This window comes from Gekko japonicus, unplaced genomic scaffold (assembly GCF_001447785.1).
Source record: "Gekko japonicus isolate JY-2015 unplaced genomic scaffold, Gekko_japonicus_V1.1 scaffold1178, whole genome shotgun sequence".
In the NCBI taxonomy this organism is placed as follows: Eukaryota; Metazoa; Chordata; class Lepidosauria; order Squamata; family Gekkonidae; genus Gekko; species Gekko japonicus.
Genome location: NW_015160247.1, coordinates 285,208 through 303,204, shown reverse-complemented (window position 1 = coordinate 303,204; position 17,997 = coordinate 285,208). Strand labels below are relative to the sequence as shown.

The 17,997-nt window shown below is 44.4% G+C and overlaps 1 protein-coding gene across 1 annotated transcript in view; it reads left to right on the top strand.

Annotated features, from left to right (window-relative positions):
- Window positions 1–17,997, top strand: part of DNA2 (DNA replication helicase/nuclease 2) — a 33,308-nt gene that overhangs the window by 3,642 nt on the left and 11,669 nt on the right. Inside the window, exons 2-12 of the mRNA XM_015413877.1 lie at window positions 1,424–1,597; window positions 2,278–2,461; window positions 3,905–4,047; window positions 4,691–4,822; window positions 7,229–7,445; window positions 10,019–10,136; window positions 10,922–11,087; window positions 12,599–12,790; window positions 14,310–14,540; window positions 15,196–15,312; window positions 15,417–15,526. Of these exons, the coding sequence (XP_015269363.1) occupies window positions 1,424–1,597; window positions 2,278–2,461; window positions 3,905–4,047; window positions 4,691–4,822; window positions 7,229–7,445; window positions 10,019–10,136; window positions 10,922–11,087; window positions 12,599–12,790; window positions 14,310–14,540; window positions 15,196–15,312; window positions 15,417–15,526 (1,784 nt within the window). The remainder of the gene's footprint in view (window positions 1–1,423; window positions 1,598–2,277; window positions 2,462–3,904; window positions 4,048–4,690; window positions 4,823–7,228; window positions 7,446–10,018; window positions 10,137–10,921; window positions 11,088–12,598; window positions 12,791–14,309; window positions 14,541–15,195; window positions 15,313–15,416; window positions 15,527–17,997) is intronic.

The following is a 17,997-nucleotide window of genomic DNA, read 5'->3' as shown; positions in this document are numbered from 1 at the left end:
GAAGGAAGGAAGAAGGGTTTGCTTAATTTTTTCCATTCCCTGCAGATACCTCCGGAGACTGTTTTCCCAGTCTGGCTTGCTTCAATTCTTTGTGCCTCCCTGTGGGTAGAAAATGAGCTCAAAATGGCTCATGAGGGGGGTGTTTGCGTGGGATAGTTGGGGAGAAGAAAGATTCCCTTTCAGCTGCCAGTTCTGCCCTACACATGTCTTTCTCCCCACTCCACGTTATTACAAGGCAACTGCATCTTGTCCCACCCATTTGCTCTACTGACTAATGCTTCTGAATGTAATAACTAATAGATATAGGCTGCTTCCTCTTGGAGATGATCTCTCCTTGCAGCTGTGGATGCAGAGGCATTCCCGGTGCTAAGGTAGCATCCACACAGCAGTTTTTGCTACACTTTTCTTGCCTCAGCCCCCCACAGCCGCCATTTTCCTCTGATGGCTTTTCTTTTTAAAGAAAATTGGGAATTGTTAGATCACTGAAGTGTTATAATGACCTTACTGCAATGATCTGCTAGTTTCCAGATTTCATTTTTAAAAGGTCTCTATCCTTTTTTATTGCAGAGTTATAGGGGGAATGTGTAGGTTGTACTTTTCCCTTGTAATTCCATAACGATAAGGTTAGATACGTCTTAACGAAAGCTGAGAACTAGTAAGATGGTGACAGCGGACTGATATTATGCTACAGTGATCTAGCAATTCCTGTCATTGTCCCCCCCCCCCATTTGTTTAAGCGCAGAAAAGCCCGTTGGTAGGTGTGTTGGGAGAAATGGGTCTGAGGCAAGGAAAATGGTGTCAGTGCAGGTGGGACCTGCAAAACACTCAATACTGTCCTTTCTGAAATGTGCCAGTGTGTGTTGATGTATTTATTTATCTTATTTATAGCCCTCCTTTCTCACTGACACTTGATTACTGTGTGAAATAAAATATTAAACTCAGGGGTCGTTTCGTAGAAAAAGAGCTAGGGGAACTCATTAGCATATGCCACACCCCCTGACGTCACCGGAAGTGTGTCATAAGGTCACACCCCCTGACGTCACCGGAAGTGTGTCATAAGGCCACACGCCCCGCCCCCAATTGTCCCGGCTGCCGAGAGGCAGGGAGGAAGCAACTTACCCTCCCTCTTCTCCTGCCTCCTCCTGGCTGAATGAGGGCCGGAAGCGGGGCAGCCGGAAGCAGGGGGGGCTTCATCATGTGCCCCGCCCCCCGTACCTCACCCGGGGGAACTGCGATCCCCCGCGATCCCCCCGAAATGACCTCTGATTAAACTTAATATTTGAGCAAGGTTTGTATGTCAGATAAAAGCAGAAATACAAGTAATAAGAATCACTTGTCCTGGCATCCATGAGTCTTCCTGTTATGGAATGGTTATAACTCCTCCATGGTCTCTGTCTGTATTATGATGTAATTCTAATTTTAGGTTTCCAAAGAGGATAGTCGGCTTCTCTGATACAGTACTCTGCAAGGGGTTGGACAACAGGTACTGTGTTTTACAAGTACAGGAGAATGGGGAACTCGAGAAACTGCTGACAGTCGCGGCTTCCAGTCTGTTTGATGAGTCAGAGACCGAGCTGTGTATCCTAAGAGATGACTGGTAAGGTAACTGCTATATAAACGTATACATTTCTTTGATGATATATGGTTATTATGTACTTAATTGTTAAAAGTGCTGAAAAGCTAGCTCGTAGAACAAGTGCTCCAAAATATTTCAACTTTCTAGTTTTCCCAGAGAAGTTTTAAGGAACCAGGGGAGTAAAAGTAAAAGCCATTAAGTGGAAATAGTTTAATAAGTGAACTGTTGAAGACTGTGGAAGAAGAGAAGCAATTCCGTGCCAGCCGTTGTTTCACTACACAGTTTTGGATTAATTCTTAATAAAGTCTTAAACTTAGCAGTGGTGGTTGGAGTGTACGTAGACTGAAACTCTTTATGACTTTCAACAAGCTCTAAGAAGCAAAGTTTGGGTCACTGCTTCCTTAGAGAACCACAGACCCACTTTTAACCCTTTAAACACAGTTCATCTCCATAGAGTTTCCAGTTTTCTCCTTTTTGTCTCTGCCTTCCTGTAGATGTATTTATTGAGGGGGAGAGATAATGGGTTGCAGTGGCTCCTGGAAAAGTTACTATAGCTTTTCTTGGAAGACCTGCCTGCCTTGCCTGTCTTTAGTTACCTGTACATTGTGATTGACTGTATGTATGTTTGTACTGACAGTACAGATATGTTACCATGAATTTCAGTGTTTGCTATATGCTTTGATATGTGTGTGCGTGTTTAGGACATCTGTTCCAGTACAACCTGGAGATATTGTTCACCTAGAAGGAGAGTGTAACTCTGGGATCTGGATAATAGATGCCAATGTAGGATACTTAATTCTCTATCCAGACATACTACTTTCTGGCACTACTGTATCAAACAGCATTCGGTGTATGAGGAAAGCAGTACTGAGTGAAAAGTTCAGGGTAAGTGAGAAGAACATTGGGTATAACAGTTTAAAATTGTACAGCTTATAAGTGTCTAGAATATCAGAAGGTGTTGTTAGTACTATTACTTAAAGAAATTGCATCACTTCTGTCTTCAGTACCATATTGACTCTAAAGGAAGGCAACCCTGAATGTAAGATGACCCCCCCTCATTTTTTTTACTGGATGTAACTAACTTATATGCAAATGTAAGATGACCCCTTTTATGGCATATCTGGGGAAAAACCCGGCTAATTTTGCACTGGTGTAAATAGTGTGGGTTCTAAGCCCATTAGCAGAGCTTGTCTTTATACGATACAGAACCTTGTTTTTAAGGAGCATCAAACTGTCACAGAGAGTGGCTATGGGTCTTGGTGTGCTTTTGCCTCTAGCATTACAACTAATAAGCAGATCAGGCAAAAACTGCTTGCTGCCTCTGTCTGGCTGAAAGGCTGTGGCTTGGTTTACCTGTAACAACTGAACTATGATTTGACCATTCATGCCAGAGGCTCTGACTTGCACAGTCTCCGTCTCTGCTGTGCATTTGACTTCCTGCTCCCACCTCCCTCAGCAAACCAGTTTGCTGTTTCACATGGTCTTTCATTTTCACAGTTTGTCTTTAGGAGTAAACTATGGCTTGCTTAGAAAGGAGTAGGGAATCAAAGGTGCCAGGTAAGGGAGGAAGGGTTTCCTGACAGATGGGTAGGTTACTTAAGTGATCGTTGTCTGTATTGGCTTCATGTTTCCTTTTGGGTGCTGGTCTTGATTGGCTTAGGGCATACAAACCTTAGACTGTCTGCAGTGGCTAGCCGAGACCTCTTAATAGTGCCCCTTGGGTGACCATTGAAAAGACACATAACAATATTCTCGGTAGCTGCTTCCTTTTTCTGGATGTAGCCAGCGCTCTGGAGTTGGTACATTTTAAAAAAATTAAGTATGCGTTTGGCTGGTGATTAGTTAGTTGTCATGCATGCAAACCATCTTGATTATGTAAAAAGGTAGGCAGGGAGGCACAAAATATGCTTTTCCATATTTTGGAGAACTTCTATTCTACACAGTGTCTCTTATTTGTTTTGTAGTTTAAAATAGCCAGTTTAATGATGGGATTGCTGCCTTGATTCTTTGTTTTCTATCCTTCTTATCTTTGAGGGATAAGGAAGGAAACGTTTCCTATGGAGTGTATCCGTAAACATTTGTGAAGTGCTATGGAAGCTGAAGTTCTCAACCTTTTATACTTAAGCAGCCTTTTGTCCTGTTTATGATTTGATTTTTACTGCTAGGGAATAATTTGCACATTAATCTAGAAATGAAATTGAGGCTAATTGCTATAAAGGCGAGGTTAATTGCTATAAAGATTGCTGTTTTGTAGTAATATAGCTGTACTGTATAAGCATTTAAAGAATATATCATATACGTAATTGTATAATTGTACCTGTCTTGCAGAGATGTGAGTCTCCTTCACGTCAAATGTTAATAGGTACAATCCTACATGAAATTTTCCAGAAAGCAGGAACAAATTTCACCCAAGAGAAGCTGCAAGAAATTGCCACATTAGTTGTTCATGGACCAAAATATCTCCAGGAGATGTGAGTGTTTCAGCAGGTTAAAAAGAAAAGGCAGACTCTGTGTAGTTCTTCTAATATTTAGCATAGGGCCAAGTCACACATGTGAACATGAGGTTGATGGGTGGTTAGGGTTCTCATTTGGACAAAAATGTATCGTGTTAACTTACCCTAATTGATTCAGAGTATGTTAGTGTACATCCATATTTTCAGCAGAGTGTTTTGCTTATCTGCCTTTTATAATTGTCTGTGCTAAATTACAGTGGTAAAGAATAATTATATTTGGTTTTTTTTTCTAATCTTGGAAATGTCTACAAATGCCTAAATATCTGGGAAACAACACATTTTTCTTTAGCTGTTGTAGATTTTCCACGTTGTATGGCCGTGGTCTTGGCATTGTAGGACCTGACGTTTCGCCAGTAGCTGTGACTGGCATCCTCAGAGGTATTACACAGATAGACGGAGTACTCTCTGTGTCAAGCCTTCGACAACACATTACACATTTTTCCATTTGAAGGACAGTGTATAGAAACATGTATCAAAAATATCTCTCCTGTTGTCTGTATTCTCTCTCTTCTTTGTTGTGCTGTGTCAACTTAACCCTGATTGATTCAGAGTATGTAAATATTCTTACATCATTTAACATTGCCTTCTTTCTCTGGCTTAGTTACCAGTTAAATCTGAAACAAAGTGATATCATTCAAGAGATAGAGGAATACTTTCCCTCATTTATCAAATGGGCAGAAGAGTTCATGTACAAGCAGCACCAGCCCAACCAACGTAGCATGCAGCTAAAACGGTAAGAATGGGTTTAAAAAGTGGTATTTTAAAAAGTTTGAACTTGTCACTCCTGCAGGGAGTACTTCTTAATTGCTTCAGAATTATAGAATTGTAGGACTGAAAAGGTCAAGGTTGGGTTTCAGATTCCTGTCCTGACATGGATTTGAGGGTTTTTTAGAGCAGATGAGAGAGAATTCAAATTTTCTCTGTATTTGGATTTTTAAATTTGTTTCCCTTTCAAAAGTGATCCCAGGCTATTTCTGGCAATTCTATTCAATGACCGTATCACCAATTAATATTATGAAAACATTTTACAATTTTGTAATAAGCTTGACTTAGAATACCTCTCCCAAAATGTGTGCCCTGGCCTTTCTATGTCTTTTGGGGGAACATGCAAATTGGGACACAGTGGTTAATAGTATTCTCATCTTTTTATCTGTGGACCGACATAGCATGTCTATAAATGTGTCCACAGTCTCTTAGTTTTCTGCCTTCTGTAGAAGAAATACTCCCAGTCACGTATCAGCAGATGTTTATCTCTGACATTGTATTTTCAAACTTCAGTTGCTTCTGTAGCATGTTCTGTAACCATTGGAATCTATTATTAAAATAATCACCCTTAAATCTGACTGAAGTATTTCAGTTGATGTCCTCAAGAACAAAGTTACTTCACTCTCCTGAAAAAACATTTATTTATTTTAATTAAACATTTATATGCTGCCCATCCAACCAAATACGGTCCCCAAGGCAGTGAAAATCAAGGCATTAAAACAGCATTTAAAATGGATAAATAAATACTTAACAATGCAGTAAAAACATAAACCAGGGAAGAGGGCCAATAACAGTTTACTGGGGATATGTCAGACAAAACCAAACCACTGTTTGGTGGAAGACAATGGCCGAAGGGGGACAGATGAATCTATCTGGGGAGGGAGTTCCAAGGTTTCAGTGCTACTACTAAGAAGGCCCTTTTCTTTATTTTCTTTTTTCTTTTGAATTAAGTTTATTACATACATATCACTCCAAAAAAAAAGGAAAAGAAAAAAATTAAAAATATTCTGGAGTGTGGAATAAACTTTAACAGTAAAATTCGTAAAAACAGGCCCTTTCTTGTGTTGCCACCCATCTAGCCTTATATAGGGCTTTAAAGGTCAATACCAGCACCTTAAATAAGGCTCAAAAGCAAAGTGGGAGGCCAGTGTAGATGGAACAAGACAGGAGTGATGTGGTTCCTACCGCCTACTCCAGTAAGCATTCTGACCGCAGCATTCTGGTACCAACTGCAGCTTCCAGTTGGTCTTCATGGGCAGCCCCATGTAGAACACACTGCAATGATCTAATCTAGATGTTACCAGGCCATGCACCACAGAGGCAAGATCTTTTGCAGCGAGGAAGGGTTGCAGCTGGCTCCCTGGCCAGAGCTTATGAAAGGCACCTCTGGCCACTGCTGCCATGTCTCTAACAGGAGGCCCAGGTCTAGCAGAACTCCCCAAGCTGTGAACCTTCTCCTTTAGGTGAAGTGCGACCTGATCCAGAAAAAAAGATACCCCAATTTCTGGGTCAAACTCACACACACACACTAGTAGCACCCTTGTTTTATCAGGATGAAGTTTCAGTTTGTTAGTCCTAATCCATCCCAAAACTGCCTCCAGGCACAAATAACAGAATTAAGTTTCCAGAATTTTTTTCAAGTTAGTGTAGCGTGATAGCATGCCTGATATTTCCATGTTCCTTAAACAGAAGTATTTTAGATATCTGAATGGATTTTGCTCCATCATCAAGTAATTATTTACTTACTCCATTTCCACCAAAGCACCCAGCTTGGTTTGGAGAAGACATAAGAACATAAGAGACGCCAATGTTGGATCAGGCCAATGGCCCATCCAGTCCAACACTCTGTGTCACACAGTGGCCAAAATTACCAGGTGCCATCAGGAGGTCCAGCAGTGGGGCCAGGACACCAGGAGCCCCCTCCCACTGTTGCCCCCCCCCCAGCACTAAGACAAATGACTCTTTCATGCAGTGTTTATTTGGAGGTAAGGCTGCCAGCCCTGGGATGGGAAATTCCTGGAGGTTTGAGGATGGAGCCTGAAAAAAACAGGGTTGGGGGAGGGGCAGGACCGCAGTGGGATACAATGGCCTAGAGTCTACCTTTCAAAGCAGCCGTTTTCTCCAGGGCAACTATCTCTGTCATCTGGAGATAAATTGTAATTCCAGGATATCTCCAGGCCTCACGTAGAGGTTGGCAACCTCTTTTGGAGGAGGAGATAATGGCAGTTGGTCTGAGGGGAGCTGTCTGAAGGGGGCTTTGTTCTCTCACTTTTTCCTGTGGACCAACTGCATTGGAGAGGATTGGAGAAAATAAATGTTTTGTTTTCTATGATGACAATTCCAGTTAATACAGTATTAATTTGTTTTCTGATAGGCCAAGAGACAACGAAGAAGACAGTGTTTGCAGTGTCAGAGTGACAGAAATCCTGGATGTCGAAGAGAACATTTGGTGCCCCAGGTTTGGTTTAAAAGGCAAGATTGATGTCACAGCAGGTGTAACCATTCATCGCAGGTCTAGAACCGAATCCAGGGTAATGCCACTGGAGCTTAAAAGTGGCAAGGAATCAAACTCCATAGAGCACAGAAGTCAGGTACAAACAGGGTTAGCAATCCCACTTTAATAAACGTCGTTTCAAATGGCAATGTCTCGATACAAATAGTAGAGTACAAGTGAGGACCCACAAGAAACTTGTGGGAGTAGCTATCCCATTCCCCCCACCTCTGCTTCTCCCCCTACTTCCATCACACTTTTTCTCCTTCTTACCACCCCTTTTCTTACTCTCTCCTCCATGCCTGCAACTTCCTTTCTGCCCCCACCCCATCACTCTTTCTGTCCCTGTCACTCTCCTGGCCTCTCACCTACTTCCTCCCCCCCACAGCAGCGCAGCCGCTCTCCAGGAATCACAATGGATTGCCCAAATACAGAGATCAGTTCCTCTTAGGGCTGCCAGCTCCATGTTGGGAAATTCCTGGAGATTTGGGGGTGGAGCCTTGGGAGGATGAGATTTGAGCTTGAAAGTGACCTCAGCAGAGTATAATGCCATAAACTCCACCCTTCAAAGCAGCCATTTGCATACCCTACTCTGAAGTTTTGACCCATTATACTACACTGACTTTCATAGGGTGGCTGCTGTTGAATAGTAGCAAGCAGCCAGGCCTAGTTGAATCATGCAAGTCAGGTGGTATCAAGTTACCCAGAGGGTGCTGCTAGGCCTAGGTTTGCCAGCCTCCAGGTGGGACCTGGAGATCCCCAGAGTTACAGCTGAACTCCAGACAACAGAAATCTGTGGACTCTGTGGCATTATATCTAGCTGAGGCCTCTCCCCTCCCCAAACTCTGCACTCCTCAGACTTCACCACAGAATCTCCAGGAATTTCCTAACCTGGAGCGGGCAATCCAAGTCCCAGGCCTGACTCCAACCCCCCTGGTATTTAGACATTCATACTGCAGGAGGAATCCTCCCCAATCCCATATCCAGTCCTGCTTTTTCTTACTCCCCTCTCTGTCTCTCTCTCTCACTGTCCATGTGATGGGGACTGGAGTAGATCCCTGTGGTGTCCATTTCAACAAGCATTGGGGGGAAATTCAACCCCCCTTAGGGTTGGTTTTTTTTAACTTTTTTATTTTTCTGCGGACCCATGGAGTACCCTGAGTCTGTAGAAAAACCTGTTGGGGGAGAGTATGCCCCCATCTGCAGAAATAAGTATCCGCACGCAGAGGAGACTGTTGAGAATTAGATATATAGATGTTTGTTAAAGAGTATTTTGGTTCATTAAACTGAGAATTGACCCTGGGTGGCTGACATGATGGATTCTGGACTCAAATTTCTTACTGGTTAGGGAGCCCTCAGATTCTAAATGGTTGAACTGGTCACTAGAACACAGGGAGTAGAACACATTGGACTGATCATGACTGAACAATTTTGTAGCAGTCTTTTCTGCCAGTGTTGCATCTCTGTGATGGCTCCTGTTCCAGGGTTTTAAAAGGAACCATTGTAGGCCCATCTCCATTTATAAAGCATTTTACAAAGAAAGTCGCTTGCACCTGCAGTGACCTGGTCTAGATGCCATATCAGTTTTGGGATCTGTAGTGGAAGTCCCTCTTGGTCTCTGCTAGTCTGGTTGGTTGGATTACCTCTTTGATCCACCTTATAGTGTTGACAGAGTGCTCGTGGGAGGTCCTTTTCAGACCTTTCCCACTTGGTCCTTGCCTTTCTTGGCTGGTAACAGCTGGCCATGGAAGACTGGCCAGCCTAATCAGAATAGTAATCAATGCAGTTTGCACTGAAGCCTGCATAACAGCCCCCTCAATGGAAGTAGTCATGGGCCCCGGTCACACGAGAGGATTTGGGCCGGGAGAAGGACGGATCGGGGGCAGAGCAAACGGGCGCGATCCCACCACAACATCTGGGAAGCGTTGCGCGCCCGTCCCCGATCCGGCCCTTCCGACGATAATCCGCAGCAAAAAAGATCCGAACGGCTGCATCTGGTGCGTTCTTCCGCCGGCGCATCCCCGGCTCCTGGCCGAACTGCGCATGCTCAGACATGCGCAGTTCGGCAGCCTCCCGTGGCTTCCTCCCCCGTCTCCCTGGCATCTGATCGTGCCGGGGAGCAATTGCACGGCGGCTCACGGGATCTGTATGATCCCGCTGCCGCTTGCCTATTTTGGTGCGGCTTTTAAAAGCCACACTTTGCACGTCCTTTTTTCCCCTCGTGTGGCAGGGACCATGATGTCTCTACTTAGGAAGCCATGTTTAGATTCCATTTATGCCAGTAATGATAGGCCAGGTAAAGAGAATAAAGGAGGGCATTATACGAGAGACCAACCACTGTTGAAGCTTAAGGTCACACGTATGTGGAATTACACTGTTGTTGAAGTGATTTCTGCTGAATGGGGCTAATAAGTCTTTCTTGCTGTGTGTGGCTAAGCCCATTCAGTGGGAAGGCCCTTGCGTGATACAGTGTTCCTTGATCTCATTATACAGTAGAAGTTGGGTTCATTTCCACAGCTCTGCATTGGTCTTCAGTCTTTGTATGCTTATTTACTTTATGCCTTGTCCACTGAAATAAAATAGTTTAACTTTATTCAGTTTGCTGCTACGCTTAAGCTTCCATTTTAACAGCCTTAGACACCTTCTAATTGTTTTAAAACCCCTTTTTTCCAGGTAGTTTTGTACTCACTTTTGTGCCAGGGAAGGAGAGGAGATCCTGAAGCTGGACTCCTCCTTTATCTTAAAACTGGTAATATGTTTCCTGTACCTGGAAATCGTATGGATAGAAGAGGTAATTCTTGTGTCTGGAAAAAAAATCTTGGTTATTTGCATGTCTTTTAAAAATGTAATATTAATAGATAAAGATGAATTTGTTCATTGGTTGCTGTGGTTCTTTAGGAGCACCAGTGGGTGTTGCTAAGCAAGATAAGTTGGATTGAAATAAATACTTATTTGTGTATTTGGGAAGATTCCATGTACTAATGTAGCTTCAGCCAAGAGGCAGAGTTGGGGGGGGGGGTGTTGAAAAGTTTGCCAAATATCTTGATTTTGCCATAGGCAAAGTATATTATGCTGTTAGGTAAGGAGGTTTTGGGAGGGAAAGTGGTATAGTATAGCCCAGGGGTGGCCAAACTTGCTTAACATAACAGCTACACAGAATAAACATCAGATGTTTGAGGCAAGACATGAACAAATATTACATACACAGTTTTATTGGAAAATATGCAAATTTGCTTTTTATTATAATTAAATTATGTGGCTCCCGAGCTGCAGTTTGGCCACCCTTGGTATCGCCCTATCTTGTAAAATCTCAGAAGCTAAGCGGGGTTGGTACTTGGATGGGAGATCACCAAGGAAGGTTCTGTGGAGGAACATGATGGCAAGCCACCTCTGCTTCCCTTCCACATTGAAAGCCCCTGGCCGTAGGTTGGCTTTGATTTGATGGCACTTACGTACATAACGGAATGTGAATTTATTTTGACCAATCAAAATAACCAGTGTTTCACTGTGCTTTTATTTGTAATTGGGAACTTGTAAGAATTTAGACATGCCCTCTTTTATTTTCCTTCTCTGCAGAACTAATTAAATTAAGAAACCAGTTAGCCTTCTATCTGCTTCACAGCACATGTAAGTCAGACATGGGAAAGCAGCAGACACAGCTTGCACCTTTGCCTCCATTGATTAATGACAGCCGGGCATGTAGCTATTGTTCCCAGAGACAAAACTGTGCACTCTATAGCAGGTAAATTCCTTTTAAAAAAACTTTGGGTTATAAATGGCTCTTTGCTATTGAAAAGAGCTGATTCCATAGCTTACCATAGTGAAAGCCCAGTCTCTACACCCCAGTTTTTGTATGGAAATAAATGTACCAAAACAGCGTTGTAGTTTGTAAAATAATGTATTTCTTCCGTACATGTCCATGACCATGTATGCAATATAGAATTCTCAGTTTTGGTGTCAAAATTGATGCACACAAATGTTTGACTTCCATCTTGTCCTCATGGTCCAGTGTAGTAAAACCTGTTTGTATCGTGCTGTGTTGTACTTGGCCTGATTTCCCCAACCATCATCTGCACTAAGCAAGAATGTCGATGCTGCAGGCTGTAGACCTAAATATGGTTGTGATTAGAGATGGGCCCGAACCTCGTCACAAACCTAAATTTGTCACGAAAATCACCTGGTTCATGGTTTGTGAGCCAAGGGTTGTGCAATCATGTCTGCAACGAATCTCCATGGGTTCCACAGAGGTTCATGCAGCAGACACGCTGGTGCCAATCAGTTAATCATCAAAGCAACGGGGGGGATGAACTTCTGCAGTCCTGGAAACACCAATAGTGGCCTCCAAAGCTCGACAGGCAGTGCTGGTGTCCAACAAGAGAGCTCCCATTCTGCTCTTTGGGTTTCCAACTCTCCACCCCCCCATGTGCCAGACCTTCCGTTGCCTCCCCCCCCCCCCCCCCCCCCCCCCGCTTTGCACTTTGGACCCTAGGATCCTCCAGGGGGAGGTGGGCAGGTGATTGTCTTCTGGGCCTGAGGAGGAGAATTGTCCAACTGCAGCAACAGTGGTTACAATTAGGAGACAGGCAGTGCTCACGCTCCCTCCCAAGTCAGTCCTCACCAAACTTGGAGGACAGGTACAGGGGCATCCTGGGGAGGTCTGTGAGTTAAATGCCTCTAGCTTGCGGGGTGGGGTGTTTGACACACTCCTGAACCTGCGGCTGTGATTTTCCCAGAGAGCGCTTTTCTGCGGGCACCTCTTTGGCGGGCTGCTACTCAGCCCCCCTAAATCCAATCCTCACCAAACGTGGAGAGCAGGTAGAGGAGAGTCAGCTGGAGACTTGCTGTGAGTTTTGCATCTGTATCCCACAGGGGGGGCTGTTCTACCACATCACAAGCCTCATTAAACGAACTGGTTCGGTAAGCAGGAAGGTTCGTGGCTTGTGAGACCCCCACGAACCAGGACGAGCCTCCCATTTTCCCAGTTCGTGCCCATCCATAGTTGCGATTACCCACTTTACAAAATACAGGAACAAGTAACAGAAAGGGATTTAATAGCAGAAAATTTCTAGCAAGTAGGAAGGATGCATCAGGATGAATCTTCCTAGGGGCTTCCTAGGTCTTCTTCAAATCATGGCAATATGAAGTTTCTTCATGCTTTAGACATGAAAGGCCTTTCCCATCAGGTAATGTATTATGATGACTGCAATTCTACAGGTGCCTTTTCAGGAGGATTCATGCTAGGTTTTGTTTCAGAGCCATAGAACAGCAGTTAAATGACTTTATTCCTCTTGATATGGTGGCTGCTATTGAGAAAGATACCCAGCATCTGAAGCCTGTGCATTTGGAGTACTTCTGCCTCTGGTACTTAATGCTAACTTTGGAGAGTCAATGCAAAGATGAAAAAAAGGGGCATAGAAACATATGGATGATGACTTCTGCAGAAAGGTACGCCGAAGCATTATTGACCTTGCTTTTATAGTGCCACTTAGAAACTTTGCTTCTGATATTAGAGTTCATGCTTCTTTTCCAAGTCTTCCTCACCTAGATAGATCAAGATGAGTAGCTGTGTTAATCAATGTTCCCTCTAAGCTGTGGAGTCTTGTGAGCAAAAATTTTACTTTGTGAGTGACTGGCATTAAAATTGTGAGTGAGCGATTCGGCTACTGCATAAATCAGTTGGCTCTGGAGCCATCCTTCCTGAGCTAAGATAAAAATGTGTGAGCTGGAGGCTAAAAAATTGTGAGCTAGCTCACACTAACTCAGCTTAGAGGGAACACTGGTGTTAATATGTCTGAAGCAGTAGAAAAGAGCAAGAGTCCAGTAGCCCTTTATAAACTAACAAGATTTGTAGCAGGGTATGTATATCCGAAGAAGGGAGCAGTAACTCACGAAAACTCATCCCCTCCCACAAATGCTGTTAGTCTTTAAGGTGCTACTGGACTCTTGCTCTTTTCTACTTCCTCACCAAAGGTTAGAAATGTGCATATGAAACACTGTGTAGTTTTCTAAATGGGTAAACCTCATAAGACGGGTCCCCAGCCTCACTGAGACTGAGGGCAGTCTTGAATTTTGAAAAGAGGTCGTGGGGGCACCACCACAGCATGGCTGCCACGTGGGCTGGAGCCAGTCACAAAATGCTGGGAGGTTCCAAGCAGTGTTCCCTCTAAGCTGAGTTAGTGTGAGCTGGCTCACAGTTTTTTAGCCTCTGGCTCGCACATTTTTGTCTTAGCTCAGGAAGGATGGCTCCAGAGCAAATTAATGTATGCAGTAGCCAAATTGCTCATTCACAACTTTAATGCCAGTAGCTCACAAAGTAGAATTTTTGCTCACAAGACTCCATAGCTTGGAGGGAGCATTGGTTCCAAGCCAAGCACCCTTCTATGACTGGTAGGGCTGCCAAATGCAGCCGGGGGGCGGGGAATCCCCCGTTTCGGAGCCCCGATTCCCGGCGCGCCGGAATCGGGGCCCGGGGGAAACCCCACCCCCACGTGCGCGTCACCCGGGAGTGACGTCACACGCTGGGGGTGGAGCCACGCCATTTGAGGGGAAAACTCTTTGTTTTCCCCTCAGACGGCGTGGCCCCGGCCAGCGTGTGACGTCACTTCTGGTGACGTCCTGGCGGCGCACGCATCTGCAACCAGCACCCGGACCAGGAAGAAGATCCCCCGCCAGTAGGGAATTAAAATTTGGCAACCCTAATGACTGGGGTGGCTTTTCCCAAAATGGGTAGTCCCTGCAACACAAAGTTGATGCCTCTAGGAACCTTCTGAAGCAGCTTCTGCTCCACTGAGGCAGAGGAAAGGCAGCTTGTGACTCTTTGCTTTGGGGAAGAGGGAAGTGGGCACTAGGAAACAGAGGTGGGTGCTGTGGTGCCCATGGCTGCCATGTTGGAGATCACTGTCATTCGAGAGGACAACCATGCGCTGCAAGTTGCTCGAGACTATTTTCTTTTAAATGTTTGCAGAGAGAAACATGGGGATTGCATTGGAAATGTGAGCAGAATTGAAGGTGTCCTGGAGGTGTCCGATGGACAGTATCTACACTGGTTCCAGCGTAAAAACAATCCCATGCCTGTGACAACCCTGATGGTAGGAGACAGGATTGTTGTGAGTGGTGAAGACAGCGCTTTGCTTGGCTTGTCTACTGGCTATGTCCAAGAGATCAGCAGAACCAAAATCTCCTGTTTATTGGATAGGTAATACATCTTTTTTACTTGTTCAGCTCTGGACAACAGGGTAATTGATATAATAAAAATTCTCTGTAGGGTTGGTCTTCTTCACAGGCAATAGAAAACTCACAAACTAATCCTTCCCTATTCAAATACTGGGGCAAATATCAATCATAATTCTGCTTTTTCACACTTTGCAGAGTAGTGTAAGTGAAAAGCAGGTTCCTGCTTGGAGGAGTTTATTGCTTAAATTTAGAATTGGTTTGTGTGGCAAGGGGGAAGCTAGCTATAGGAATGAAGCAGAGAGGGAGAGTTATGTGTTGTGGTAACATCTTTAAGTTTATGGTGATACTGTCATGGTATAGAGATTTTTTTTTCTTTCCTGCCATGTTGAGTAGTGAATTTGTTGGTCTACTTTTGTTGCTTCTGCTAAGGTGGGAAAGGACTATTTCATGCCTCCTCAGACTTTAGTACTTTGGACTGTTCTACAAATTTATGTTTTTACAGCTGCATAAGCTGAAGAGCTAGGATGTGTGATATCTCCCTGTTGTCCGTTAACAGATGTGGAAAACATGCACTGCTGCTTTATAAGAAGTATATATTCAGTTTCAGCCATTGTGTCTCAGAGCTGATATGGATCCTGGAATCTAATTGGCTGTTTTCTCTGTCTAATATATTCCAGAAACCTGTCAAATCTTGCTGAGGACGTTTTGTTTAGGTTAGACCATGAAGAGGGAGCTTTTGGCACCCATGCCCCCTTAGCAAACCTTTCTAAACTGATGGAAAATTCTCCTGTCAGGTTTGTTGCATTCATTTTATTTCCGTATTTTGTTTTGTACCTAGATGCGTGTTCTTAATTTTGACATTATTCCTTCCTCTCTGTCAACCCTCTCCACTCTTTAGTGAAAAGCTTCGTAATTTGATAATAGAATTTCACAAACCTCAGTTCATCCAGCACTTGAGTGCTGTCCTCCCTGCTGAAGCAAAGGAGACGGTTGCGAACATTCTGAAAGGTACAGCATTTTGAAACAGTTTCTGGTATAGTTTTACGTCTGATGTTCCATTGAGGAAGTTGTACTTCCATTTCCAAAGAAACCCACATCAATCAGCAAATATTCTGCTGCTGTTTAAAGGTTCAGGTGCAAAATCTTGCGACTTGAAATAGGGTTCATGTTCCTTATGACTTCAGTAGTAGGCCCACTGAAACATGAAATATTTGTGTTGACTTGGTCTGTTTTTCAAGCTATACCAATGCTTGCTTTGCTGGAAAGAACAGAACGGGAAGTATTGTTAATGGGGAAGGGCCATGGCTCAGGAGTAAAGCTTATAACTTAGAAAAGGTCCCAGGTTCAGTCTCTGGCATCTCCATCTCAGGTGGCAGGTGTTGGAAAAGACCTTTCTATGCTTGAGGCCCTGGGGAGCTGCTGCCAGCCAGAGCAGACACAGTTTCTTATGTTCTTAGAGCCTACTGTGTCCTTAAGGCTCATGGCTCAGAAGAGTTTCACTTAATTCTCAGAACACCCTGACTAAGAAGGTTAATGTTAGAAAAGAGCTGAAGCTGAATAGAGCTTGTCTCAGCCAGTCAGTGAGAGAGGAACTGGGATTTCAAGCAAGCTTCACATTAAATACTTCTCCCATTGGATCTTATGCAGGTATGTGTCTGCACTTTTCAGGCACTGCATGTTAGGGGCAGGAAAGGTTCTTCTGCAGCACAGAAGGATTATTGGGTTAATTGACAGTATGAGGCTTCCAGGCGGAACCAGTGTCTTTAATTTCACCTAAAAGCAGACCAATGCATGCCTGAGAGCTCTACTTGGTTAACATGCCTTTCCCATTATTTGGTAGTTTTCTTTCAGCTTTTGAGATGATCTTTGCTATAGTAAGGCCTTGGCCACACTGGCAGGAAAATGCGGGGGGGGGGGTGGCTGTTTGCCCCAGAGCAAACTAACGCGCGACTGCGCGATCAGGCGTCGGGTTGAGGTCCCGTTGAGCTCCTGTGGTTAGGGGGGAGGTGCCGATCACACGACGTGGCAAAGAAGCGGCGTGGCAAACGGGGTTGTTTTTTTTAAAAAAAAACACCTGAAATGTGCGCATGCTCTGTTTGGGTGCTTGTGAGCATCCGTGGAGACTTGGGGGGAAAAAACCTTTTTGCGAGGGGACATGGGCGGGCGCCGGAACTACCACCGGAAACACGATCAGATGCCCGCCCTTGCCCCGCGGTTTCCAGAAACTAGTACCTCCGAGGTACTAGTTTTTTACCCCGCATCTTCGGCGGGAAGCCTCGGGTGCGCCACGGGAGCTCTACGCTTCCCAGATGTGGCAATGAGATCGTGCCCGGAAAATCCGCCTATCTTCCGTCTCTCTAGCGTGCCTAATTCTCCGTGTGACCAGGGCCTAAATCTAGCATTCAGATTTTGAAGCAAGTTTGAAACTAAGCCCACAAAAATAAATACCTCTATCTATCTAGTACTGCTTATACGGCTATCACCTTAAGCAGAAATCAGTACCAAAGAAAATATTTTAAAAGACCTTAGTATTATTTCTCTTATATTTGATTATTGCGCCTGTGAATTTTGCCACTGAGAGGGTGACCACGATCATTGGTATCCGATAGTGGCCATGACACCTGGGCGCGCACATTTAGCAGTTCCATATCCTTAAGTAAAGGGGTGACTAAATTAGTCCTCGACTCATCAAATGTAGGGCATTCCATAATCATATGTTCAATGGTTTCGGTTGTATGATATGAGCATCTGCATGTTCTGTTAGGGTACGATACTTTATTATATCTGCCCTCCAAAACTGCCAAGGGAAGAAGGTCCAGTCTTGCCAAAGTAAGAGCTCTTCTTAGTTTTGGGACTGTCAGTTGATAAAAATATTTTGGCAGTTGCATCGGGAGGGCAATTCCCAAATGGACTGTCGAACATACCCTGCGCGCACTAATAGATGTACTTGTAACATCCAATTTTCCTACCGATTTTTAAATTTGTCTTCTAATGTCTTTAGTTTCTGTATTTTTAATGATCATTTGTTATTCCTATGCATTTCATTTTCTTTTCCAGTAGTTGATCCCATTGGATCTGCCTGGATAAGCCCAAGTAGAGTAGATCCTCCCACAGATTTCAAAACCTTTACTTTAAAGAGAAAGGCTTTAATCCAAGCCCTAGCTTCCATCAATAATTCGCCTAGTTCCGCTCTCAGTGCTATGCCCGAGACACATCTAGGAGTAGCCAATAAGTGTCGGAAAAAGTCATCGTGGATGGAATCCATTATTTTCTGAAGCGGCCTGAATCCAAATGTCCACACCATACAGGAATTGGTTTAGAACCTTAGTATTAAACAAGAGGGGGACCCGCGATACTCGCGGGGGGGGAGAAGAGCCCCGTCTCCTCCACCCCCACCCCTCGATCTCCCCGAGGCGGCGGCGCCCGCTGTCCGCCCCCCGCAGGCCGGTCTTCGCCCGCCCCCCCGCCCTGCCTGCCGG